The sequence below is a fragment of the Aquila chrysaetos genome, chromosome 6 (assembly GCF_900496995.4).
Source record: "Aquila chrysaetos chrysaetos chromosome 6, bAquChr1.4, whole genome shotgun sequence".
Classification (NCBI taxonomy): domain Eukaryota; kingdom Metazoa; phylum Chordata; class Aves; order Accipitriformes; family Accipitridae; genus Aquila; species Aquila chrysaetos.
Genome location: NC_044009.1, coordinates 14,143,075 through 14,170,536, shown reverse-complemented (window position 1 = coordinate 14,170,536; position 27,462 = coordinate 14,143,075). Strand labels below are relative to the sequence as shown.

Here is a 27,462-nt window from a genome sequence, read left to right as displayed (position 1 = left end):
TTCTTTGAGGTTAATTTTCTTTCTAGGCTCCTCTTTGCTTCTTAGTACACCCCTAAGTATGCATAAGTAAGTGGAAATATAGAAAACTGTATTTAGACAGATGGCTAATCTATGTGAAATGGCTAGTTCAAGACATAGATGTTTAGTTAGCACCTTAGTACAAGATCTATATATCTTGCTAATACCTGAGTTAAGACAACAAGGGATGATTTTGATCATCTGCTCCCCGTGATTCCTGGATTCTCTCTTCCTCTCTGGTCAGAGAAGAAAGATAAGACCAATGTCCTATGCCAGTCACCATTCTAAGGCCCTACCATTCCATGGAAATTGAGTCTAGTGTTCTGGGAATGTGATTTCTGAGCATCATTAAGGCAGTTTGAAGCTAAAGTTTTGCATATCTATAAAAGCTTACAAAATAATTGTATAGGATAAAAATATTGAGAAGTTTTTCTGCAAACAAAACTCTGTATGTAACTTCTTAGCTTCAAAGAGGAAACCTAAATATGGTTTAGATGGAACAAAACTTAGCAGTGAGCATCTGCAACTTCTGTCAGATCCAGTCTTACTTTTTTTATAATCAAATTAAAAAAAAAAATAATAATTCAAAACTAGATTTTGGAGTAGGTTTGTTAGGCTATTTATGTGATTGAAGCCGCAATCCACTGAAAATGTCTTCCAGGTCTTGGGTCTGTAATAGATGGGCTTGCACTGATCATTAAGTCACTAGCTTAATTATTTTCATAATCATTTAAAAAGTTTGACTCAGGTTAATAGCATCCTTATAGAACACGCAGTGTAGAAAGCTTCTGAAATGGGAGAAAAAATGGTATTCTTTTGATAGTCTGTAGTCCTGAAATTTGCTGTATGCTCATTCCTACAAATTAACAGGATGGCTACCATCAAGTTAAGTGCAAACAAATTCTAAAAAAAAGTTAGTGGTTATCCCTGCTGTGTGTGTACATTTTCAGATTAAAATACATTGATTTTATTCCATTCTTAATCTTAGTGGTTGATGGGCATTTTAAAGAGTATGGTAATTTCAGTCTTTCCTTTAAAGCTTCTCACAGCAGGATGTCCTGAAAATGTTGCAAACGTGAATGATCAGCTAAGTCTTCAGAAAACTGTATAGTCTTTGTAAGTGGTTTTGTAATGACTAGTGTAGTCCTTAAAATATATTGTGTGCAGTTACCCTCCTTACATTCTTTAATGACAATCTATTTTTAATAAAGCCATTTAGCTTGGTTAATTAGAGTTAGTAATAAATCTCCTAGTCTGCTGACTATTCTTAGAAAATAACTTATACCACACTGATCGAAAATGAGGCTAGAGTTTAACTATACGTGTGTATGTATTTTGGCTTTTTATCAGCATTATACTTGCAAGAAAAGTCTTTTGAAGAATACAGAAGATCTGCCTCTCGATGCAAGTCATAGAGCTCACCTTCCTGGAACATAGTGGTACTAGGAAAGTATAGTAGTAGGAAAAGAATAGATACTATATAGAATAGAGTACTATAGAAAGAATAGTAGTAGGAAAATTGGAAAATAGCCCATGTCAGTAATCTCACAGAGGGAGGCTGATATAAACCTTCATTCCCAGTTCTAGTCCAGTGTTTTATGTCAGTAGTATGCCATTTATCTTATCCAGTTTTTTCCTTGAGGCTTCTTGCAACCATTGAAGCTTCTTTGTCTACAATTCAGCCCCGTGTTGTGATACAGCTGCTCTTCACTGCCTGGTGTACCTGGAAGATTTCTGTCCTTGTCCTCGGCTTCTGAAGTCTCAGGTCAAAGTAGATCATTGTTAATACCACCTAAACTGGTACCTTCTACCACATTGTACTAGGCAAATGTAGTTCACTCTTGGAACTTACAAGAGAGCTTTTTCAGCTTTTCTAAGAATGTCACTGGAGCAGACTGTAAAGCCAGCACAGGCTCACAGATATTCTCAACTTAATACTACTTGATCATACTTGTATAATCCCCTTTTTGGGACATGTCAACTGTGCACAGGTGAGATCAAGTGGACTGTATAGTTGTGACCTCAGACTATGACCTCCTTCTGATCGGACTCTACAGTGATGTGCCATAGGTCAGAAACTCTGTGTCTAATACTAAAAATACGTGCATTTAATTCTGTCAGTTTAGCTCTATCACCCAGTTCCATAGTAACATGTTTTTCTTTTGGTCTGGAGAATTCATTCATTATTTTAAAGCACATGGTTAACCATTAATAATAACTTGATGCTCAAATGTATTTAATACCCTCACATGCAGATACTGACAAAAAAGAAAATATTCTGTAGCAAGAAGCAATATCAACTCTCTTCAGTGGAGATCATATTTTTGAAGTCATGAGTTTTGAATACCATTGTACGCCATTTACCTGCCTAAAAACCTGGACAGTTATTTCAAGCTGATTGTAAGTAAGTGCAGTTGATGATGTCCAAATAGCTATCTGAAATTCTTTTTCTTTGACTTGTATGGCAGTACGAAGAGCTATTCTCTGTAATTCACAGCCAGTTTTTTTATTCTATGCAGAATAATTTCCTAGTTCCCTCTCTGGGAAAGCTGATGTGTTTGTTTCCTTCTATCCCGAATCCTTCTTATGCTGCAAACCCTTCTGCCCCTGTACCTGGTAAAGCCAGGTCTGGCTCCAGCAAATCTCTATTCTTTTTGGTGAAGAGCCTGAAAACTCAAGTCTGCTCATGTCTGACTTGAGGTCAGTTTGAGAAGGTTTATTGTGGAAACCTCAGCCCCCTCTATCTGATAGCATGCATGCCGAATATCAAGTCTACAGTAAGGTTCTTGATTAATAGCAAGAATGTCTCTGCTGTGTCCAGGGGACCAGATTTTCTGCTCCTGAGCTGGTGCAGTCCAGCAATAATTCCGTGGTTCCTATCCCTCTAGGTTAACTGCTGGAGCTGAAGAAAACTGGGCTAACAGCTCAGGGTATCTTAGTATTCTGTTGGTGTTAAGTATTTTTGTATTCTCCTGTCTGCTCACTATATGCATCTGAAGGATTTGGACCTTTTGGGAATCCAGTCCTGCCATGGATCTTAAGCATGTTACCCATGAATCTTTGCTGAGCAATCCACTTCAATCAACGTATGATTTTGCCTTCCATTATCTGATGATGAGGATGTTTTTCTTGATGATTGTCACGTCTACCAAATGAGAGAATTCTGTATAGCATACTCTTAAGATGTCCTATTCCATGTAGATTGAGTTATCTTCAGAGTTCATTCTAAATTGATGTGTAATGTATAAATAGTTTCATCTGAATTACAAAATTAGCTTTCCTGTTTGTTCTTGAAGCCACAGACTTCCAGGACTGAGACCTCCCGAATGTTAGGTCTGTCTTTGTCCTTTTATGATGAGCGAACAAGAGCCTTGAAGAAAGGACTTTGCTTCAGGTCTGTAACTGCATTTTACAGAGGCAGATGCTGTCTCCCTCGGTTGCTGCTTTGGAGAGGCTGTTAAAAAGCTGCAAATCTGGAAGCGCCTGCTGGTGTAGTCAATGCTGTTAAACAGCATCAGCAGCTGACTTGGAAAATGTGTCCTCTGAACTGCAGCCTGGAGCTCCAGTTCCCTCTTCAACAAGTGTTACTGTGTTGGTGAATTTATTGGGGATTATGTGGCATGTGTGAAACTGGTCCTTCAGTCTTTATTCAAGTAGGGACAAAGATCTTCTTATCCAAGTAATGGTGATCCTTGGGAAATACTGTCTGGAGTTACTCACAGTCTAGATCTATATATATGTATTTGAAGTCAAAGGAGAAAACAGGTTATTTACTTATAGCTGCTCTCCATTGTATTGTTTATATGTGCATACACAGCCCTCCTCTCTTTGTGTTTGTATGATTTTTTTTCATTTATAATCACAGTGGATACTGTTTCACTTAGCTGATAAATCGGTGATTACACCACAGACCACGCTGTGCTGAGCAGTTCAGCTCAGTAGGACTGAACTTCATTCTTTTCATCTGAAGTATGGGAGGTACGCATAAGAAAAATAAAAAGAAGGAAATAAAATATAAATGGAGTGATTTGGACAATGAGAGTAGTTCTTTCATTCCAAATTGAGGAGCTTTCCAGCTGCCAGTTGATGAAATTGAAAGGATTCTAGAAGTTAACTTCTTTTAATCACGAGATGATCTGTTGCAGGGTAGATCACTGCATCTTAAATTGGTAGTTTTAAACTTACTGTTAAACAATTCTAAAACATTTTTTTTCTTTTTAAGGAAAAATAATACATTTACCTGAATTTTGACTGTCCTTCACAAAATACTTACTAAAACCAGAGATTCTCCTGAATTTTATATAGGGGATTTTATACTAACAATTTAACAGCCTTTGTTTTTAAACATTGTATCTTCTTCCAGTAGCAGGTACATAAATGACATTAACACTAAAAGTGTCAGGCCAAGTTTTTGTCACTTACACCCACATCGTTACACAAACTTTGTTATGAGTATAAATGACAGCAGCATTTTATTTGCCATTTTTTGCTTGATCTCACCATATCCACAGTGTGGAGTTGCTTCTTTCCCATTGCTGTTATGTTGAACTATGGGGGGGGGGGGGGGGGGGGGGGGGGGGAGGCGGGGGATGTCTGTTTTGGGGGAAGAAGGGGTTTTGCTGGCATAAACGGTGAATTTATATTTGGTTGCAGGTAATGATTAGTATTGATGGTTGATCTCTTTCTAGAGCAATGCTATATTAATATAACTGTCCAGAAGTTAACTCTTAGTAATATAATTTTAGAAGAACAAACTAATAATTCTCATAGTATTCAGTTGTTCACTAGAGACCCCAGTCTTTCAGTTATGCCCGCACTCAGCTTTAACAATACATATCAAAATTAATAAAATCAGGACAACAGTGATTTAAAAAATTGGTGAAAATTGAGCAGAGGAGAAAAATAGAGTGGAAAAATAAGACAAAATTGTGTTTTAAAAATAGTAACATAAGTAGTAGTACATTGTAGGAATTTACACAGCATTTCTGAGAATTAATAATTTTATTTTTTCTCCAGGATTCAGAGTTCCCTGTTGATACTCAAGTGAACCCATACCTTGTGCATGCTACAGAATATATTCAACCCCTGAAATCTGGAGAGTATAAACTGAGCAACATTTTAAAAGTGCATGACTTAGCAGTGAACTGGTAGGAACAATTAACAGTACATTAATTTTATTGTTATATACATGTTGAGTTTTATTTTTCAACAGGTCATTGAGAAGCATTTGTTTTAAGTAAATTTCTGAAAAACTACTGGCAGCAATCTGGGGACATTCTGTCTGAAGAATGTGAAAGTAGAAAAAATAATCATGAAATTTAGTGGGAGCGTAAATACAGTAAAACACCTGGGCAGAACTGTTTACAGATTGAGATTCATCTTTTATGTAAGAAGGGTGGGATTTGGTTAGTAGTTATAGAAATGGGAACCAGAGATGACTATAAACTCAGGTTCCAGGAAACCGAATTATAATGCTGAATATTTTTGTAATGTGTATTTGATTGCAGTTTATTCCCTTGGGTCAAAAATCAGAAGAGTTTAAATTTAGATTAGCTTGAGTGTGCAAATAGCCTGTAAGCAATGACATTTCAGGGCTTGCTAGCTGCAGCTGAGGAAGAATAAACATAAAAATATGAAAAAAAAAAAAGTTAGAGCTAGTAGCAAAGTTCAGACAATTCTGACACATTGTCTAGGTATGAATATATTTTTAAATAAATTTTAAGAATAATTAATATTTTTGTCATTCAGGTAAACTTTATGTAGCTTGATGCTGTTCTTACTGCACTCAGACTGCTAGTAGATTACTTCCGAAGGTATCTCCCTAAAGAAAAACTGTATTCCTACACTTAATTTTAGAAGCTTAATTTCTTGTTGCATCCAAGAAACATAATCCAATGTAGTTATGTTTTAAACAGCCAAAAACTTGGGCAATGTAATTCTCTTGTGGATTAAGAGATTGACTGACTTGTTGAAAAAAATCAGTATTGTGAAGAAATAGAGTAGTACACCATATAAATAGTACACAAAATCATAGCCAAGGAAAGCAGTGACACAAATCAGAACATACTGATGTGGGTCTAAGGTAAATGTTGTCTGTGAAAATGGAAACAATGTTTACAGATTTAATAATTACAATGCAAAGGTCACAGATACTTTCTTTAGGTGGCTGCCCATATTTTGTAATAAATATCCACCGTACTGCTTTGAGTTTTGGCCTAGCTGGGCAGGCTTCTGCTTAGTCTCTCAGATGCTCGGGTTCTGGTTTTCTGTCTGGCTAATCCCTAACCTGTAATCGTAAGGCGATATTTTGAATAATTTTCTCCTGTATTGTATAGTCATATTGGTCTGATCAGGAAAGAAAGCTTGCAGCTGGTGTCTCTGTGCTGCTACTCTGAGGAGGCTGTAGTAAATCCACCCAAAATATTAGTGAGTTATTGGGCTTATCTGAAGAACACTAGGTGCAAGAATGGTGTGTGGGTTTGGTTTTTTGTTTGTTTTTTTTTTGTTGTTTTTTTTTTTTTTTAAAAAAAAAAAAAAAAAGAAAAATCAGTCTGGAGGAGGAGGAAGACACTTCCACAGTTGGCAAGATTTTCAGTGAATGGGGTGGAACAATGATCAAAACGTAACCTTTACGGGGTACATCATCATAAGATTTACATTGCATTACAGGCGGGCAAGTCTAAAGTAATAATTTTCATGTTACTGTTTGCCTTGTTAAAAGTTTGCCTTTACCTGTAGTAGGGAGCCGGGTTTGAGTTGCAGATTACTTTTGAATGGTGTTGCAAACTACTTGTGAACATTAAAATATGTAATATGTAATTGAAAATAGTAAAAGCTCATAGGCTAGTCAAGAAAGCACATCTCTACTTAAATTTTTCCATTATCTTATAGTTGAACAATAACAGATAAATATCAAACATGTTCATGTAAGACTATTCCTTGTTTTCCTTATCTTTCTTGAATTATGTTTTTATATCTGACTGAAAGCATTATTCTAGATCCTTATATCCAGTGCTTCTAGTTATTGCTAGAAGAGATAGTCTTATGTGCTGGGGAATTCTAAGTATTTTCTACAGCTAATGACTAGATATCACACCTTAAGGATACAATGCCACTTGAGAAAGCAATTTACTGGAATAAAATTAAATTGGATGTCTTTAAACTTATTTGGAAACACTTTAGAACTTGCTTGGAGAAACAGCAACTAAATAAAAAAAAACCAGTGAGGATGTGTATATAATTTCATATACTGGCAATATGATGTTGACTTTCATGTAAAGGTAATGCTTTAAAGAAAATGAGAGCCTGGGATAGTGCTCTGAAATTAAATGAAATGCTTATTTAAAAAATGTAAAAATATAAAAGCACGTAAAGAACAAAAGAAGAATTTTAAAGTGTTCTTGAAAAAATGTAAACAACGTAATTGAACTTTTCATTTGCTTAATAATCTCTTCGTGTACATGGTGGATCATAGTTGCTACATGTTGAACCGTGTCTGAAAAAAACATTTAAAATTTACAGTCATTTCAATTAACAAAGAGTTTTTCCTATCTGAATACCTCTACTTAAAATCAATCTTTTTAAGTGATTGAGAAGACAGACTGTCTTTTGTTTCTCTTGTTAATGCTAAAGGCTATATTGTCACCTGGTTTGCTAAAGGTAGGCCTTTTTTTTGACAGCATGACCCACAGTATTTTTTTTTTAACACCCTGCCCAATTTCAAGCAAATTTAACAGAGTAATAACAGACTCAGAAGTACTGAGGTTCCCATGTGTTTCAAGAAAACAGATCTCTGTGTTGAAGAAAGGGTCACTTTTAGTACCCTGTTGGCTGCAGGTGGTTAAGAATTCAAAGAGAGGAGAGAAGTTACTAATACTCTGTTTTTTGGGAAGAGCTTCAAATGGAGCACATTCCTCATTAGATGCTATGGAATCCAATCTCAAGGCACACAGCTAATGCACACAGAGCTTGGGTTATAATTTTTAGTTTGACACAGCAGCTATTCAGTTCTGAATCTGGCTTTCCTTGGAAGTCCGAGAGGTTATTAAATGCATGAATCGAGATTCTTTTTCAGAGAAGAATGACTTAGATTAAATTCTCTGTATAGGGAATTAAATAAAAACGGCCCATTTAAAGAAATTCTAAACTTTCACTAGAAGTATTTATAGTAATTATGATTGTCTATTTGGTTTACAGACAGAAGGTGGAAATCAGTATCCACTAGATGAGAATTGTTTCTTGTAGTCCATAGGATAGGTAGAAAACTTTCTATTGACTTAGGAGACCGAATTTGCCTTTTTATGATTTAGGTTTTTCTCATTGGAACCAGTGTATCAAAAAGACAGAACAGAATCTGCTTCGTGTGTGTATATTACTAGGTTCCTTTACATTTCTCTAGAAATTGGAGCAAACCTGCAAATCCAAATTCACAGTTTTTACATGCTATAAAGCTGATGTAGATTAGTTCTTTAGACCTTCATTAGTATTCATTGAAACTCGTATTTGCGGGGGGGGGGGGGGAATCCCTTGGGAAACCATGTTTGTTTTCTGCTAAGCTGAATGTTTCCCACTTTTCAAATCATCACATAGGCATTCCTCTTCTGCATTAAGCTCACATTTCTCCAGTGTCCTTGTAAATATCCGGGTAAATCTTACTCTGCCTGCAAGAATCACTGTAGGATCTATAATGCCTAAATGATCTTCCCAATCTTACTTGCTTACTGTTCACTTTCTCCTCACCTGTTGTCTGCATCTTTCATGTAACCCCAAGGGGTTTGCATGGCTTTCTATGGAAGGTAATTCTACTCTCACCATATGCAATAGTACATCTGTCACAGTTTATATTGTCTTCACTTGGGAAAAGGAAGTTGTGAACATTGTTCAGTGCATTTTTAATGGTTAGTACAGTGTTGGAAAATAGGAAAATGACATGTATTGCTTTGGAGAGATGCTTATCTGAGATGCAGCTGGAACGTTAGCAGTAATTTACAATACGATATTTAGCATATAATTTAATGTATTTTGTAGGTAGAAAATGGTTCTGTTTCTCTTGTTTAAATCTCAGATCAGAAAATCATTGTGATGAAAATACTGGCTATTTGCACTTTAATTATGAGCTTTTTTTTAATAGCCCTTAACTCAAGCAGAATGAGAAGTGAAGGCTCTATCACCTTTTCTTGCCCTTTTTTGTTAATTTTTTAAGATGATGTCATCTTGTCCTCCTCCTTCCCTCCCATGCCTCATGCACAGAGGTTACAATTCTCCATTCAAAGCTTATTTGATGTTTATCATGTATAGTAATTGCTGTAAAAATGCCACTTTTGATTGTGGGTAGAATTTGTAAAGTATATGGGCTAATATTTTAAATGGATGCTTTACCTAGTAAGTATACCTGCATAAATAGAAAATGTATCATATATAATTCTTGTTTACATGTAACCTGATGTTCCCAAATCCTTTATCCTTGTTTGATATTTTGTAAAAGAAAAAAGATAGAGAATCGCAAATGCTCTGCCTAGGCGCAGTAAGAATATGAAGCTGGAGATAATAAAGAAAAGCACATACAAAATGTTTCGTGATTATCTAGGCTTTCCTGATGGGCTTAGTAAAAGATAACTTTTCTATAGGGACTAATTCATCATTATATCTTATAATACTGGTTTTCCCCATTTTTTATCAGTGGATTCCAGAGAAGATTTTTAAAAACTTATCTCCTTGGGAACCATGCAAATTAACTTGCAGCATAAAATTGTGTAAGTGATTATACGAGGCTTATTCACAAATTGAAATTAAAGTTACAGTCTTGTGGTGCCTTGTGCAAAGTTGTGGAGGTAAAACTGCACAGAAATTATTGTAAACCCCTGTACTCTTTCCCCTCTACTACTACTTCTCCTTCTAAACATATGAATACATATGTACACACAGATGCACATACACATGCAAACAGAGTAATAATCTTTGCAGGAAAGAGAATTCTTTGTGTGTGTTGACATGAGGAACTTCTTTATCCTGATGGTTTGCTGAGACTGCTGCCTGTCATACTGACAAATGTTGTCACCCTTTTTCCTGTGCTCTGCCCACTTGTTTCCATCTCTCTGTTGTCTTAGAGGTGGTGAAGTAATGTCATTTTGTTCCATGTCTGAACAATGCCAAGCAAAATAGGGTCCATCTACCAAGAGGTGATCCGTCATATGAATCATATTGTGTCCTTGTATAACACAAACTAGAAAACAGAGGATTCAAAGTCCAAAATTCATGTGGTGAAATTTCCTGTCGAAGGAGAAAAATTCAGGGAGGTAGGAAAATCCTTATTAATTATTTAAGCCTTCTTCTTGCCTCCTTAGGGCATTAGAAAAGATATTTTTGTATTAAACTACATTTTTCCATTAACAGTAAAACTTTTAAATTGTGCCATCATGTGCTGATTTCTTGCATGAGTAGCCGCAGTGAATTAGAGATTTGCATTAGCAACATTAGCTGCTGCTTAGTTTTCCTACAGAAATTATACCTGTTTTTAAAGGAATATGACATACAAGGTAGCTACTGCATATCCTAATCTCTCATGCTGTAGCCATTTTGATCAATTTAGCTCCAGCTTAGCAGATTTTGAAGCTTTTTGGAGCATGTCTTGCATGCATTGCTGGGGCAGTATGACACTCCCTGCCTTCCAACTTCTGTCATTCAGAAGCCACCTGTTTTTTTCTGTTCACTTTGTTTTGTATCTTACTCATTCTCATTTCCATTGCATGCTTCAGACTCAAGTCCATGACTGCTAAAAGGAAATTTGGGTGTTTTTAAAGTGTGGATTTCAAAGCTGTATCTCTGACAGCTAAGGTTTAGCTCCAGAATGGAATTTGTTTTTCTTATCAAACTGCTCTGCAATCCTGAGGCGTCTGTATTTCCCTGGGACTAACCATCCCAGCATGGGATCTTTCATGTTAGGCCTTTGAAAACATTTATATAATTTGGCTGAGACAAAGAGCACCTTTCTAAAAATATCTTTAGGAGAGAAGGCCCTTTTTTCAGATGTTAGACATTCCATTAAAGCCAATTTATGTCCTTGTAATTCTGTAAGCAAATAATTTAAAATATTGAACCTTTCAAAGACTTACTATGTAAGGAACTTACTTTTTTATTAGAACTGCAAATATCCCTTTTCTGTTATTGTTCTTCAAAACCCAAAGCTTTATTTCTTCAAATTACTTGTATAACACTGAGGTCAAAGATGAAGAAAGTGAGTCTCACCGGCATATAAAAATACTCAGTTCCCTACTATGTAGGTATGACTTTTATTTACAGACTGTGAGGTGGATTGAAAACTGGCTGAATGGCCAGGTACAGAGGGTGGTGATCAGTGACACCAAGTCCAGCTGGAGGCCAGAGATCAGTACTGGGTCCAGTCCTGCTTAAGCTCTTAATTAATGATCTGGACAATGGGGCAGAGTGTACCCTCAGCAAGTTTGCAGATGATACCAGACTGGGAGGAGTAGGTGACACACTGGCGGGTGATGCTGCCATCCAGAGGGATCTCAATAGGCTGGAGAAATGGGCCTACAGGAACTTCCTGAAGTTCAACAAGGAGAATTGTGAAGTCCTGCACCTGGGGAGGAACAACCCCATGCACTAGTATATGGTGGAGACTGCCCAGGTGGAAAGCAACTTGTCAGAAAAGGGCCTGGGGGCCCTTGTGCGAAGAAGGTGACTGGTATCTGGGGCTACATTAGGAGTGTTTCCAGCAGATCAAGGGGGGTGATCCTTCCCCTCTACTCAGCACTGGTGAGGCCACCCCCGGAGTGCTGAGTCCAGTTCTGGGCTCCCCAGTGCAAGAGACACATGGACATACTGGAGAGAGTCCAACAAAGGGCTATGAAGATGAAGAAAGTACTGGAGCATCTCTCCTATGAGGAAAGGCTGAGAGCTGGGTCTTGTTCAGCCTGGAGAAAAGAAGGCATGGGGGCAGATCTCATGAATTAATGTGTGCAAGTGTCTGAAGGAAGGGTGCAAAAAGGTGGAGCTGGGCTTTTTTCAGTGCTGCCCAGAGGCAATGAGCACAGACTGAAGTGGGAGGGTCCCTCTGAACATCAGGAAATGCTTTTTCACTGTGAGGGTGACCGAGCACTGGCACAAGTTGCTCAGAGAGGTCGTGGAGTCTCCACCCTTGGAGATACTGAAAAGCTATGTGGACACGGTCCTGAGCAACTGGCTCTATGTAGCCCTGCTTGAGCAGGGGCATTGGACCAGATGACCTCCAGAGGTCCTTTCCAACCTCAAGCATTCCATGATTTAATTATATATAGAAATGCACATAAACACATATGTGAACATGTATATCTATCTAATAATACTTTTAGATGTATGTGCTATTAATTTTAGTGTCTGCTGAATAAGCGTAGACAGTGTGGTTGCATGATTGGATTTTTGCGTGTGCTGAAATATTCAAATACTCAGTTCTGCCTCTTTTGAAGTATTCAAATTCTGCCTTTTTTCAAAAGTAGAAGAAATATGAGTGGAAGCTTGGGTTGATCCTTATCTCCTTGTATATATGCAAAGAAATTCCTATTTCTCCTATTTTATTGTCCCTCTCCCCATTTTAACGACTTTTGAATATGTCTGAAGGAGCTAATGCAAGAGACAGTTAAATGTAGAATTAACAAGAGTCACCCAGTGCAGCTTCCTGACAGTGGGGAGGAACAAGAACAACTCTGCTTGGGTCACTCTGGACAGATCAGTCTGCTCACTTGCAGCAAGGTTTTTTTTGTGGTGTTTTAAACTGCTAGCTTTATGTGATACATCCTGTCAAGTATTTTAGCATTAAATTAATGTTAATAATAAATTTGTTAGATCTATCCTTACAATATAGGAAATTCAAGTAATTTCCTTTCATAAATGCTTTCATTTATGCCTTTTTTTCCCCATGACTGAAAAGGCGTTTTGCTGGCCTAGATGAGAAGTATGAAGGTGTGTTTACAATGCAAATAAATGAAGTTCTTATCCTCCCACCAAAGAACAAGTGACAACCCTAAAGTCCCAAAGTGTGGTGGGTACACCTAACACCACCTACAATGGGACGGGAAGAATATGCTTTGTCTGGCTTATTGCCCCAGCTGCCTCTCTGTCCTTGTGAAAGCACGTGTGGCTGATGTCAGGCACACAGACTGGCACCAAGGTCCTTTCTCCAGAGGTCTGGTGCCATCTCAGGCACAGCTGGATGAGATATGTGCAAGGCAGCCTGGGCTCGAGCAGCTCTCAGAAATGAGGATGCCTGCAGCCTAAGCTGCAGCAAGCACCAGCATGGGAAACTCAAAAGCTGAGTCAGGGAGTAAAGAGTGCCAGGCTGCAGTGGGCAGCACAGATTTAATTTAGATCTAATGTGCAGTGAAGACAGAGTAGGCATATATATCTGTGTTATGTGCTCATACGGCTCTATCCTGCTAGCTGAGACCTCACGCACGCACTTATCTCCCCAATAGCCCTGCGAGGCGGTATTGTCCTCATGTGAAATAACTTCTGCAAGATTACCTAAGTGGGAGATCCAGAAATTAAATTCATGTCTTCTGAGTCACAGTTCAGTGCTTTAACCTTTGATTTCAGAGTATCACTGTTTCCTATAGAAATTAAGTTCTTAATTTCTTTCTGCATTAAGGCCCATATTGTAATGGAGAGATTATTTCACGGACTTCAGTCTGTTCATTATCGTACAGTCTCTGTAACAGCTTTAATGCAGTTTATTTGGAAGAAGTACTCATAGGAAAATGTCAAATGTGGTTTAGCTCCCTGTAATGCAGTTTAATAAGGAGGAAAAGTGAGCTCTGTGAGTAATCAGTGAGAACGGTGTGGCTCTCGCTTTGATAAGCTCTGTGAGGGCTTGCTGCAGCAATGGTACGAATGCACAGCTCCTGGCTACGACCCTTTCAACCTCATTTGTAGCTTTTTCTACCTAACACGGTAATAATAAGAGAAGTAAATGGTTCCCTTAGCTCCGCATTTGCCTCTTCTCCCCACTCACTTTTTCCCTGGTAAATGTTCCTTCCTGTTCCTCTCTATAAGCTTTTGGCTATCATAGTCTTAAGAAGTCTTTTTATTTCTCATTAGCTTTGTCTGCAACTTTGGCCACAAGTGATTACTCCTGTGGGAAGGCATTGGCCATCACTTTAACGGGAAGCTTGAAACCGTAGCAGTAATAATTTGAAGTCATATTGTGTTCTTTTATGGTGCACACATGAAATGAGCTAGGTATCTCTGTAATTTTTTTAGTGAACAAGCATCTTTATCAGAAAAACAGAAAATTTTCAGGGAAGATCAACAGAGGGAAAGCATATAGTGTTTGGGGTTGTTTTTGTTTTTTTTAACTAGTTACCTTCATAGTTTTTAAAGGAGACTTTGCAGAAAAACCTGGAAGTACTTGTTTACAAAAACATGATTGTAAAAAGATATTGTCTTAACTTTATTAAGGCTCTTGCATATTCTCTGTAGACTGAAAGGTATGATGGCTGGTAACTGTCAGCTGTACTAAATTTTGTTTATTTTATTTTTATTCCCAATAGTCTGTGGACATGAAAGGGGTTGAATAGATTGGGTTAGTAATTTTCTGATAAGTGTTTAACTGAAAACAGTCTGCCTGTGGTGATCCAACTATTCTGAACATCAAATACAGTAATAACTAAATATTCACTTGAAGTGTGGTTATTTTGAACAAATGTAATTTATAAAAATGAAAAAGAAATTGGTTTGACGCTTGTCATATGGGATGAAGTGCTAACTTTTAAAGAAAGTTATTTTGAAAATAAGTTCATAAATGTATTTTATAAAGTGTGAACAAGATGTTGAGATTTTATTGAAATGAAATATACAGATACTAATTTGCATGAGGGAACTCACATTGTGGAAATGGGGGGTGTGGGGTTTTTTTTGTTGTGGTGGTTTTTTTTTTATTTTAAGTGCTCAATCTATTCTAGAACGGGAAAATGCTAAACTCCAGGATTTCCAAAAGGTGAATAATATCTGTCTTGATACTTCATTGACTTTGATACAACTTTAAATATTTATCTGCAAAAAGATCCTCAATTAATGTACAATATTGAAATTTTCTTGTAAACTGAAGAGTCATTTGCATTTTTATTATATTTTTAGCACCCATTCAGGGCTGCTCTTTGTCAAGAAATGCAGAAGGAAGTGTTTATCTAAGAAGCTTTGTTTTGATTCCATATGTCAGTTTTTAAGTTTTCTAGTATTTGGCAATGAATTTCTTCATGTAAGGAAATATATATCTTTTGAAAAAGTAAATTTTTTTTAAAAAGTAAAGTTTTTAGGCAGTCACATCAAGACTGTATAAATATCAGATTCAGCAACATATATACAATTAGCCTATAGATAAGCAGTTTGTTTTCTGGGAAAGTAAGGAGTATTGCTGAGTGATGTTTCTGAGAACCAGAGAGTGTTCAATGCGTAATATATTGTGGTAGAGAAAAAGGAAGAGGAACATAATAAAAACATAATGCTAAATTAAAATTTATATATTCTAAATAGATAGAAGTGACTTACATCAATACCAGAATAATGCATAATATACCAAAATCAGTTGCTACTCTGAAATAGTGTGTGAGGTTGCACATGCTGTGTTCTAATGCAGAATTCTATTGGCCAAAACATTTAACGCATTGCAATTAATACCATAAAGCACTTTTCACTCTCTTTGATACTATCTTGTAGAAATCGTAAATTGATCTGGTAATGCTTCTGATCTTTCCTTATTCTTAGTCTGACCTATGAAAAGATGTGCATGTATTAGAAACCTACTGCACTAACGATTCCTTTTTTTATTGGCTGAGATAATAGAAACTGAAATCACCTACCATTCATTTATAGGCTAGTTTCATAACCTGAATGTAAAATCACTAAAGGTTTTTGAGTATTTATGGTTGCCATGATTTAGAGATACAACAGTAACACAGAGGTACATAAAGATGGCAGTATCTATTTGCATAACTCTATCTCCTAATCCCTTCGGCTTGGAAAATATCATATTGGTGTTTTATCTTGTGGGATGTTAATATCTGAAGTTTAAAAAAAAATCTTCAGCTGTTTTTTCACTATCTAAATATTTTTAAAGGAGATTTTCAATTATTAAAATGAACCTAGTACTTGAACTGTAGTAGCTGCAGTGTGTCTGAAGAAAAGCAACACAAATATAAGAAATTTAAAGAAGAAAATAGGTGTATTTACTCTTGTGTTTGAGTGAGTACATATCCAGCAGACCAAAAAAAAAAAAGAATTATTGGATTGTGGACAAACTTGCTGCATTGTTCAATGGAAGTTTGTAAGAACAAAAGAGCAATAAGGAGAAGTATCTGTGAAAACTGAACTGGAGTCACTACAAAAATGAATGAAGTATTTCCTCAGGACATTCACATAATTTGTGCTTCAATATGGTTAAGATGAAGCTTAACTTTTAATATCCATTATAGAGTTTTTTCAGATACTATCTTTTTTATGTCATGGAATAACCTTTAAACTATTACCAAATGCTTGGGATTATTCCACATAGACACATAATTCTAGATTTTTGCCCAGGACAGTGGAACAGAAAATGCATGAAAAATGGTGTTAACCAATTTTGTACACTCCACGTGAAGATGACACAGGACACAGGACAAAGTTCTGTGCTCAAAATAACTGGGGATTGCCTTTTCTTTACACTTACTAGGTATGCCTGCCTTAAAGATAAGGTCAGACAGCACTTCCTTGTGCTTTCACACTACAGGGTGATCTGAACTGCCCAGAAAAAGCCTCTCCAAGGTTACAACTTCAGTATCTTGGGCTCTGCATTCTTGAACCAGTGCCAGTTCTCTTGCACTTGAAAATACACAGTATTACAGAGCTGTACTTTCAAGACAATTATAATTGAATGAAATTTAAGATGCCATATTTGCGAAATATCTGGTATGTTTGCTAAATGCTGACCTTTTGATTTCCTTACAAATCAGATCACGGGAATGACTCCATGCTTCCGCTACTGTCCCATTTGCAGGTGTGCCTGTGTGTTTTCACATTTCATCTTTTTCATATACAAAAGCATGCATATTGAATGTGCTTATAAAATATACATATTGCTTCTTTTATTTTGTCATTCTTACTGATGATTTTCTTTTTATTCCAGTTTCAATGTTTTCTTCATGGTAAATTCTGAAAATATCAGTATTGACACACTTTGAAGTATGCAACTGATAAAATTAACAGAAAAAGTAAGAGCTGAACTCAGTTTCAGTTTCACCTTCACTGAAAGGTGAAGTTTTAAAAATGTTGAAAAGCATGTTCAAGTCCCATGGGAGGAGAGTAAATTCTCCTGGGTTTAGGACTTGAAATGCTGAAATTGACTTTTAAAGGTTTGTTTCACCTGTTGGCCTGTTCTCAACACAAGCCCTTCCATGTACCTGTACTTCTGATTTCTATTCTTAATTTTTCAGAACTGTCTCCCTGGAGAATTGCCAGCATTGTATTATAAAATGTCCAAATACAACTGGTCAGAAAATCAAGTGATAGAGAATCCTTTATATTTGGAGTGCTTTACCAAAGTTTGCCTTTTTTTAAAAAAAACACCTCTTCAGTAGTTTCACTTCAGTACCTGATGCCAATTTTTATAGCAGTATTTTTTACACCAAGAATTTGCATATTTCTTGCTATAGTTAATGGAGCTTGGAATAATATACCACTGCCAGGAATTCAGTGATAGATTATAAAACTTGATTTTGAAGGAGATGCCATAAACATAAGAGGTTGTGCACTATCTGTAATGGGTGCTTTTGTTTTGTTTCTCCTAGCTACAAGAATGATGGTATGTCCTTGTATTGAAATCAGGACTTACGAGCAGGTGAAAGATGTGTGACAGTGATGAGTTATGGTTATGGGTTTATTTACAGAATAGACTTTAATTGCTGCTGTTATAATTAATTAGGACTAGCATAAATCTAGAAAATTTCTTGAGCATTATAATCAAATCACGTCGGTTTGTGTTTCTTACCTACGCTAGGTTCTGTGCAGATCAGCTAAGGAGTAAGGGATCCGTAACTAGGGATTTGACAACTATGAAATGGAGCCAATGTATGGCAGTAATAATCTTACTTGAATATTTTCACTAATGCGGAAATTTTCAGGGGCTGTTCTCAGCTTCAGGGACAAACTTCCTATATCACTTCAGTGCTCAAATTCTAGTTCAGATCCAGCTTTCAGCAGCTACTACATGGGTGTATAAACAAACATCCATATTTCAGAAGAGACCAATTCCCATGTAGAGACTTGGACAAAATGACTAGATATCCTTGGGGATGCTCAGCATATTCTGAAAATCTCATCCCAAGTGTAGATGTTGCTAAAATTTGAAAATCTATGGAGTTTTTAGTTCAGTCTTAAACTACATCATTAAATTCATGTTAAGATTTTTCAATCATCAATGTAGGACAGAGTGTCTACTGAGGTAAGCAAGTAACAAACTGCTTCTGTCAAACCAGACAAAAGAACATCTTGATTTTCATTTTACGCTTACTGCTAGAATAGTACTTGCCAGATTTTCTTGTATCTTTTTCTTTTCTTGTTTCAAAACAATTAGACTTATAACTCTAACTTATAATCAAAACAAAATTGATGGAGCTTTCAATTTCCAGTCCCTGGGACATAGACATTTGCATTCGAAAATAAAAATGTCAACCAGGTGAATGGGGTGTCTAAGGCTATGATCATGCTTGTTTCTTTGTGAGTGTTCATAGTCATGAAAGTTAATGGACTGCAACAGTGGAAACTGAAGTTTCTACAGTTATCAGGGCTATTTCCAGACTGAGCTTCTGTACTGTTGATATTTATTTGTTGGGGTTTTTTTCCCCCTTAAAAATAAAACCATCTCTATGTGAAATGGCATGTTTTAGGCAGAGGCTGCCCAAAACAAAACAAGTTTGCTTTATTAAAATTTATAGCTTATAGTTGTCCGTGTAGCTGCAGACAGGTTTTTTTAGCCTGCTTTATTTTTATATCTTGATTTAAAAATTAATGCAGAAACAGAAGTTATTTTAAATCTTTTCCATTAATTTCTTATATTGAAATGAGCAAGCTTGTGCTTTGCTATGAAGGAAAATATCTTGGATGGGTTCCTAGCTGATATTCAAAAACATCTTCCTTTTAAAATAGTCTTCAAAATGACAGAGGTTTGAGAACAAGAAAATAAAGAAAAAATAAACCCCCCAAAAATAGAAAATAACCCCTCCAAAAAATAGAACCGCAAGACAAATTATTCCACATCCTGGAAGCAGCAGTCAAGGAGGAGAGGCAGCCCTCCATGCAGACACTCGTCAAAAGTCTTTTCAATGTTATTGTGGCCAGGAGACCTCTTCACCTGCCTGGGGACGGAGCCTGCAGCCAAGGTGCCTTGCCTCCCCTGGAAAGGGGTGCCTTTGAAAAGCTCGTTTCTTTCCCATGCACAGCTCAAAGAGATTTTTCACTAAACATTAATATCAGTTGGAAAGTTACACACCCATGCACCTAAAATGATTTTCTGAAACAGAGACATAAAAGCCTTAATATGGTGGGTTTGTGTTGGCTGGCTTTGCCCCGCTGGCCAAGAATCCTGCCCAAACTGCCCCAGTTATTCCAGAATGGACTTGCAAAGGAGCGGGTATTTGTTTACTACTTTGGCTTTTCCCAAGCTTTCCCGCCCCTTTTCATGCAAGATTAATTAGCTAATTAACCAAGGGGTTCCCTTTGATGGCTTTGCCCGGCCAGGGTGGGGGCAGCGGCCAGGGGCAGGCCCGGTGTGGGAGGGAGCTGGCGGAGCAGTGGGAGGCCGGTGTTGGTGGCTGTAACACTCCAGTGCAGAGGCAGCCGTGGAAAGTGTCTTAAGGCTGATGTGGAAAAAAACAAAGCAAAACTCTCCACAACCCAAAATACTGCTTTATTAAATTTAGGCGTGGATAACTGGGTAAGAATCTTTTAGTTTCTACCTGGTAAATTGTTTTCTTCAGCAGGTGAATGCTGATTTTTTTCTAACACCAACTTCTGGTTATTAACTGATCTTTTGCTACCTATCGAGCTTTTCTCCTTTGTTCTTGGCATTTGGGTAATGTGGGTTAGGGTCTGCATGTTGTTTTTGTTGTTTTCATGTTCATTGTGTCATTGCTAGATCTTTGTATCATTAAATTGCTATTAAGCTGTGCCTTATTGTTGATATGCTGTTGTATGCTTTGTGGTTTGCTGTATTAGTTACTTACCTCAACAGAATGTTCTTTTACCTGATATTTTAGAGAAGTACTCTTGACACCAAATGCTTGGTAAGCAAACCAAACCTCAAGATCACGTGAGGTAATAGGAGTAGTTTCTGTATCTTCTGAAGACTGTACAGGTCTGAGGTGAGTGGCTGCTGCTTCTCTGATGTAGCTGTGTGGTATCCCTGGTGTAGGCACATCAAGTCAACTCATCAGGTTAATTTATTGGTCACGTTTGTAGAGTAGTTAGTTTCTTTTTGAGTTTCTTTGAATTAAAGTAGGTTTGGTTTTTTAAACTTAAAATCAATAAAGTCCCTATGCTTCTGTTTGGTATTTGTTTGGTTTTTCCATGTGTTTCAGAGTTATGGATTGAAAGTACTGGGAAACCAAACCCCATAATTCTGCTGTCTAAATGACGGTAAATCAACTTTTAAGACATCTTTAAGGTGGTCAGTAAAATTTTACAGGAATCGGTGGCTGCCAAATACTATAGTGCTTTTTCCCAAGCACTGTTATTTTAATGTACCCCTCCTTATAAAAATGTCATCTGTATGTACATATTTATATAGCTGCTTTCAAAAGCAGAGGTACCATCAGCCAGAAAATGAGTAGTACTTGTTTCACCCAATCAGAAATATTTTTGGTGCAGCTCCATGTAGTTTTTCAAACTATATTATGTAGCATCCTTTAGTTATTCCCAAAGTACAAAATTAACTGTGGTGTTACTGGCTGGCTTCAGGGGGAGTTAGGGAGGCAAAGAAACTTCTTCTGTGCTTCGAACAGTGTTTAAATGGATCAGTTACCTCTCAGAAGATAGATAGTGTCAGGGAAAGGACAAACAAGACAACAGTAAATGAAGAAAGATTGATGGCCATTGAGATCAGTGAGAGTTTTCTGTCTAAAAATAACTTCCCTGGGTTTCTGAATAGTCAGGGGAAAAAGTAGAAAAAAAAAAAACCCCATTGTTTTAACACTGTATCCTGATGTACTGGCAAGCAGTTAAATATGCATGGAACTCAGCGTGCCTCAGAAAATGAAGCAGTAATGCTTGATTTAATAGTTTTGGGGGACTGATTTTAACTCCCCAGCTACATAATGACATATGGGTTTACACTGCTTATATGATAACTGGTGCCTTCGATACTGAAATGTCCTTCAACCCCCTTTTGTGTTGCATGTTGTTATAGTACAAAGCAAAACACTGCAGTGTATATTTCGGGTATTTAAAGTATTCTGTTATCTTATAGTGCAGTGCATGCCATATCCTGACGTAACAGTGTGCTTCAACATATGTGATATTCTGTGCACTTTAACCTTACTGTGTGGTAGAGTATTTGAATGTGCTTTTCACATGAATATCTGTGACAAAGTCTGCACTATTGCAGTTGTTTATAATTCCATTATACAAGTTTAGGAGTGTATTTGTGGAAAGGACTAACCCAAAGACCTTTTATTCAAATGCAGACAAAGAGGTACTGTAAACATGTTCTTTTAAGAGAGTATAGTCAAGACAGAGTGCAAGAAGTGGAAAACCTGAAAGCCAGATATGATGGGGATAAACAAGGTTTTTAAGTCTTCTGGGGTTTTGTTTGTTTGTTTAGTTTTGTTGTTGTTTTTTTTATCTTTTCTTTTTTTGAAAAGAAGACATGGTTTATCTTTGACAGATTGTAAAGAAAAACTGCTTAGTTTAATGCCTGAATTTTGTAATGAGGTTAGAGTTGTGTGACCTTGCAGTTGGGAACTGGACACAGGTGAAATTGGGTTGTGCGCAGTCATGCTCAGGGGTGTGGGGGAAAGGAGGAGGAAGGAGAAGACAAAAGAAAATATGATGGTACAGCTTGAATAGAATAAAGTTGGGACTATGTGGCATAACTTGGATAGTCTTTGAAATTTTCCGAGTGCATTCTTTTGGTAAGAGTTCTCAAGAGCCATCTGAATTAAACAGTAGGTGCTAAGTATTTAAAAATAATTTCTAATCCATGGGCATCCTTCTCAACCTGTTTTTATGTTTAAATGATACCCTACTTGGCCTTGTTTGCTTCCTCATCTCTTTAGGGTTGGTTCCTGTCGTGTTTTAGTATCACTTCTTGAGCTCTTCATCCTCTTTAGACTTCATAATAATTGTGGTGTAAAGTTGAGTCTGTTTCTGTAGTAATTTAGCTTTTGTGATTGGATTGATGAGGGAAGGTTGAATTTTTATGTTTTTTTACCCTGGAAAGTATAACTACTTACTACATACCTTTATTTTTGGTGATCAATAAAAATACAGTCAGATGAAGATGATAATGTCCAGTAAGATAACTGGGACTTTTTCAAGTATATTTGTGAAATTTGGCATAGCTAAACAAATAACTGTGGCCATTAATTAGTAAAGACTGTGTTGAGAGAAGGATCAACAACAGAAAAGGACTTTGAGGTTTTTCTGTATTGTCATTTTCCAGGTAACTGTAACTGTTTAATAACTCATATGCTGTGACTTCCTCAGTATCGCAAATCTTGAAAGGAAAGCTTCATTGGAGTGCAAGGAATGGCTCTGGTGGCTACTGAAATTCAAGTTTGGGAGAAACAACTTTTGTTCTACATTTTTGCCATTTCTTTGCCAATCCATTTCTTTGGGACAGATTGAACAAAATGCTCTATAAAAAGCGGGGGCGAGTGGAAGCACAAAATCCATATGGAAAGGACATACAATGAAGTGCATTATCACATAGTAGCAGTTATAACTTATGTTAGAACCATAGCTCTGAAAGGCTTATTATGTGTAATTGTGATAATAAATCACAGTAAATTTCCCTAGCATTTAAAACAATTTTTAAAAATCGTACTTGTGTAAGCTTTTTTGAAACTCCTCTGGGAAGTATTTAATGTTCTGAGGATTTTGGTATTTTTAATGAGCTGGGAGTACGTGCAGAGTGGTTTGGCAGTATTTCACTTTTTGTATATTACTTGGATCTGTTAATTAATAGAGCCCTTTGAGACCTTTTTGTGAAGATTAATGGGTTCCCTGAAGAATAACGTTCCAAATGCTGGAAATCTGCAAGGCTTTTGAGACTAGTGCTATTTTAAATTATGCCAAAGTTTACTAGATTAAACATTATCTGTTCACGGGAGAAGGACAGGAATTCACAAGAGGCATGGTAAAGATAAATCACCCATTTATGCTCATTTTATTTTCCCTATCTACACAAAATATATGAATTAAAGAATTTTTAGATAACATTAAGACTTAGAAATAACTAAGTGGGAGAGAAACATTTCAAAATAAAGCCGAAGAGGAACAACTCACCCAAGAAGAGAAGCACTCTATACATCACTTGGATGGTTATCCTCCCCCCATCTATGCATCTGGGACTCTTCATAACTTACATATGAGGATTGAATCTACACTAGTTTTGAGTAGGCTGACAGACTAAGTGATATTGGTGGCAGTTTGAGCAAGAAACTGGGTGTATGCTAACTTGGGAGAACTGGGGCGGCGGGGCGGGGCGGGGGCATTCCTCACTTTTAGGAAATGTAGTGGTCTAGACTTTGACCTCCACATCGAATCAGCATCTTTGCAGGAAGATTACTACTTTGTACCATAGCATGAATTAGTATTCTTTACCAGGCATAAACTAAGCAGTCTTCCAATCCTTACTTTACTATTAAATAGACTGTGAATTGTTGATGTGATCTTTAAATTCATCCACATTACTGTAATCATGCCTTGATCTGTACTCTCATCACTTCAAATCAGTCATCACTGTTGTCTTTGGAAAACTGTGTGGTACAGTGTAATGTCAGGGTTTTTGACATATAGAGAATACCTGAACAATGCTTAGAGGCATGTCTTACAATGTCTTTCGAAGTTTATATTCTTCACTTCTGTTGTTTATTGTCAAAGTCTTATATATCAATTCTTCTGGTCTTCTACTTAGTGTATAATTTTGAAGTTTTTAGCTGAATCTTGCTGTGTGGTAGTCTGCAAAGGTGGTTTGTTTTTCATTATTGATGACTCAAGTTTCCCTATGGAATACATGTCAAGCACTACTATTTATTCTAGTCTAACTTAGAGTGAAGTTTGATGATGACATTAATCCCTCTTCTTTTTGCCTTATACCTGCTGATGATTTTTCTGTTGTGTAAAACCTCTGTGACTCTTTCTATGGCCCCTTTTTGTTTGTTTATTTTGAGGTGTGTTGGGTCTGGCTGAGATGGAGTTAATTCTCCCCATAGCAGCCCTTATAGAACTGTGCTCTGCATCAGTAGCTAGAAAGGTGTTGATAGCACACCAGTGTTTTGGCTACTGCTGAGCAGTGCTGGCACAGCATCAAGGCTGTCTCCCCAACATTTTTGCCCTCCCTCAATGGCAGGCTGGGGCAGGGCAAGATCTTGGGAGGGGACATAACCAGGACAGCTGACCTAAACTAACCAAACAGATATTCCATACCATATGACGTCAGCTCAGATAAAAAAGCTAAGTAAAGGGAGACGGAAGGGAAGGCATTTTTGTCTTCCAGAGCAACCACCACGCGTACTGAAGCCCTGCTTCCCTGGAAGTGGCCAGACATCGCCTGCCAATGGGAAGTAGAGAATAATATCATTTGTTTTTCTTTGCTTTCACTTTATTAAACTGTCCTTATCTTGACCCACGAGTCTTTTGTTATATTTTCTCCCCCCTGTCCAGCTGAGAAGGGGGAGTGATAGAGCGGCTTTGGTGGGCACCTGGCACCCAGCCAGGGTTTCTTTGTTTGTTCTTCCTTGTTTGGGGGAAGCTACAGTTAAACAGATAAACTAAAGAAACTTGAATAGTTTCATTTACATGTCCTTCCTTTATGACTATTTGTTTTCTTCTCTCTTCTTGAGGTCAGGCCAGTTCTGAGACTGTATCATGTTGGTCTGCAGAGAAGAACAAGAAGCACTGATACATATGACTGTAAAAAGTATAAGGACCTTATTAAGAACAGAGTCAGGTTTGTGGGCTTTTTGAGCACCTCAGCATTAATTTTGCACTGGAAGTTCCTCTTTGCTGTCCTTTCTGCCTTTGAAATTTCTTTTTTTTTTTTTTTTTTTTTTTGGTATAATTTGGAGCACACAGTGATGGATGCTTATCAGTTTGAAAGCCATCTTTTCTAGATAAAAGATAGCCTTTTGCTGAGCTGTGCTACATTTGCTGAAATGAAGTCATATGAGGCTCTTTTCTCAGGTGCAGTCTGTAACTTTCATACTCTTTTAATTTAGAACTATGGCTTAACTTTTATCACCAAATTTAGAATTTATTTTTTGTGTTAACTTTGATTTTTGTGACCCACCTGTACCATCAGCAGAACCTTTCAGCTGAGTGAAGGGTTTCAAAATAATGAACCCAGTTTTAAGCTTGATTTAAGATGTTAATTTGCCGTGAAATTCACATGTTACCAAACCTTTTGCAAGTCTTGAATACCTGCTGCTTCCTGAGTGATTTGCTCTTTTGCTGAGCAGCCTGACTGACAGTTCTTACCACGAGTGAAAGGTACAATCAGGGAGTACTTTTTTCTGGGTCAAGAGGCACCAGCTTTAATACAGTTCTCATTCCACGCTGTTATAAGCCCCACAGAGTGTTTTATACTTTTTACTGCATTTGAAAGTAATAGAATAGTGTTAGTGGAATGTGATTGGATGATAAATGAAAGTTCTTTCATTATAAAAATTGGATGTTCAAGGCATTTAGGAACTTCTGTGACTTAAATGGCACAAAAGGTATTCAAGTTGAGAAATCTTAGGTTCTTATCCTGAGAAAATGGAAAAACTTACAAAATCCAGGTGGTAAAAAAATCTGTTAACAAGATAGTTTAGGCTATATAGACACTATAATGCTTATTAGTATGAAAGTTCTGCTTAATTTAATTTCATTAAAATGAAAGTCCTCCAAAGTCTTGTATCTGGAGACTTGCTCTTGCAGATGAAAGAGGCCTGTTGCCTTGAATGGTGACAGTGGCTTTAAGAAGCAGAATAGTTTGTTCTGTCATTCAGTAGCTTGAGTAGGGAATATGCTGTCCTAAATCAATTGTTCTCCTACTTATAATCTATAAACTCTTTAAACACTCTCTTAACCTTAACTCTTAAGGTTATTTGTAGTAAGCCAATTCTACTTTTGATGATTCTTATATGACAAGTTTCATGGAATTGGCTTGTTTTTTGACTTTTTTTGTTAGTTTAAGTCTTATTTTGTGTGACTGAATATGTGACTGAATACACGAGGATCCTTTCCTCTAGTAAAAAAAAAAAAAAAAAAAAAAAAACAAAAAACACAACCAATAAAAGAAAGCTGCTGTGGAGAGCAATTCAAAATCAGGGGAATGTTTTGTTGTGGTTTTTTTTTTCCTCCCTGTTTGCTTTTAAAATCTATTCTTTTAATTCTGACTTTATGATTGTAGAACCAGACAGCTTTTCTGCCAGCAATTCACTTTAGCTAAGGACTCTTCACTGTGTTTGAAATTCAAACCTGTTTTCCAATTTATAAGTCTTCCATGGTTTGATGACATATCTTTTGGCTTTTGCTTTTTCTGTTCTGTTGATTCCTTTAAGAGTTTTATGCATTTTTTCTTCTCCCCCCCCCCCCCCAACATGAGTAAATATTTTTTACTTTCTTATGAATTCATGTTATATTTTAATCTATGTGAGTTTTGTTTGTTTGTTGGTTGGGGTTTTTTACCTTTTATAGTTTGGAGGCTTTTGCAGTTTGTAAGGTTATGTTGGTGTACTGATGAGCTTCATAAAGGCTACTGAATATAAACCACAGCAGTCTTCCTTAGCACTACAGAAGTCAGTTTAATTACAGTTTGGAGTAGATTGCCAGAACATTGGTACATTGTTAACCCTGTGACTTCTCAGAAAGCAATACAGTTCCATGACTGTATTGTAGCAGTGTTACCTTAGGCTTCATTTGGCTTGAATGAAATGTCATATAGTGTGATGAATTGTCATATGCTAATAAGTGGATATGTGAAAATTTATTTCACTTTTCACTCTTTTTAATTACTATTTTTTAATCTGTTTACATTGAAATGTCCTGCCTTTATAGAACCTGAATAAAGGTCCTGTAGAACTTGGCAGTGTGACCTTTTCCTTCATTAATTATTCTTTATATTACTGATGTTTAAGTAACGTAGTGGTACAAAATAATACAATGTAATTTAGGTTTTTACAGAAAAGTCCCTTAATTTTTCATTTCTTTTATAAA

General features: G+C 36.8%; 1 protein-coding gene across 2 annotated transcripts in view; it reads left to right on the top strand.

The window, feature by feature from the left end:
* The window catches only part of SPAG16 (sperm associated antigen 16), a 420,853-nt gene that overhangs the window by 65,305 nt on the left and 328,086 nt on the right, over positions 1 to 27,462 (top strand). For both annotated transcript variants that reach the window (XM_030018160.1, XM_041124471.1), the window contains exon 10: positions 5,035 to 5,165. In XM_030018160.1, coding sequence (XP_029874020.1) covers positions 5,035 to 5,165 — 131 coding nt within the window. The remainder of the gene's footprint in view (positions 1 to 5,034; positions 5,166 to 27,462) is intronic.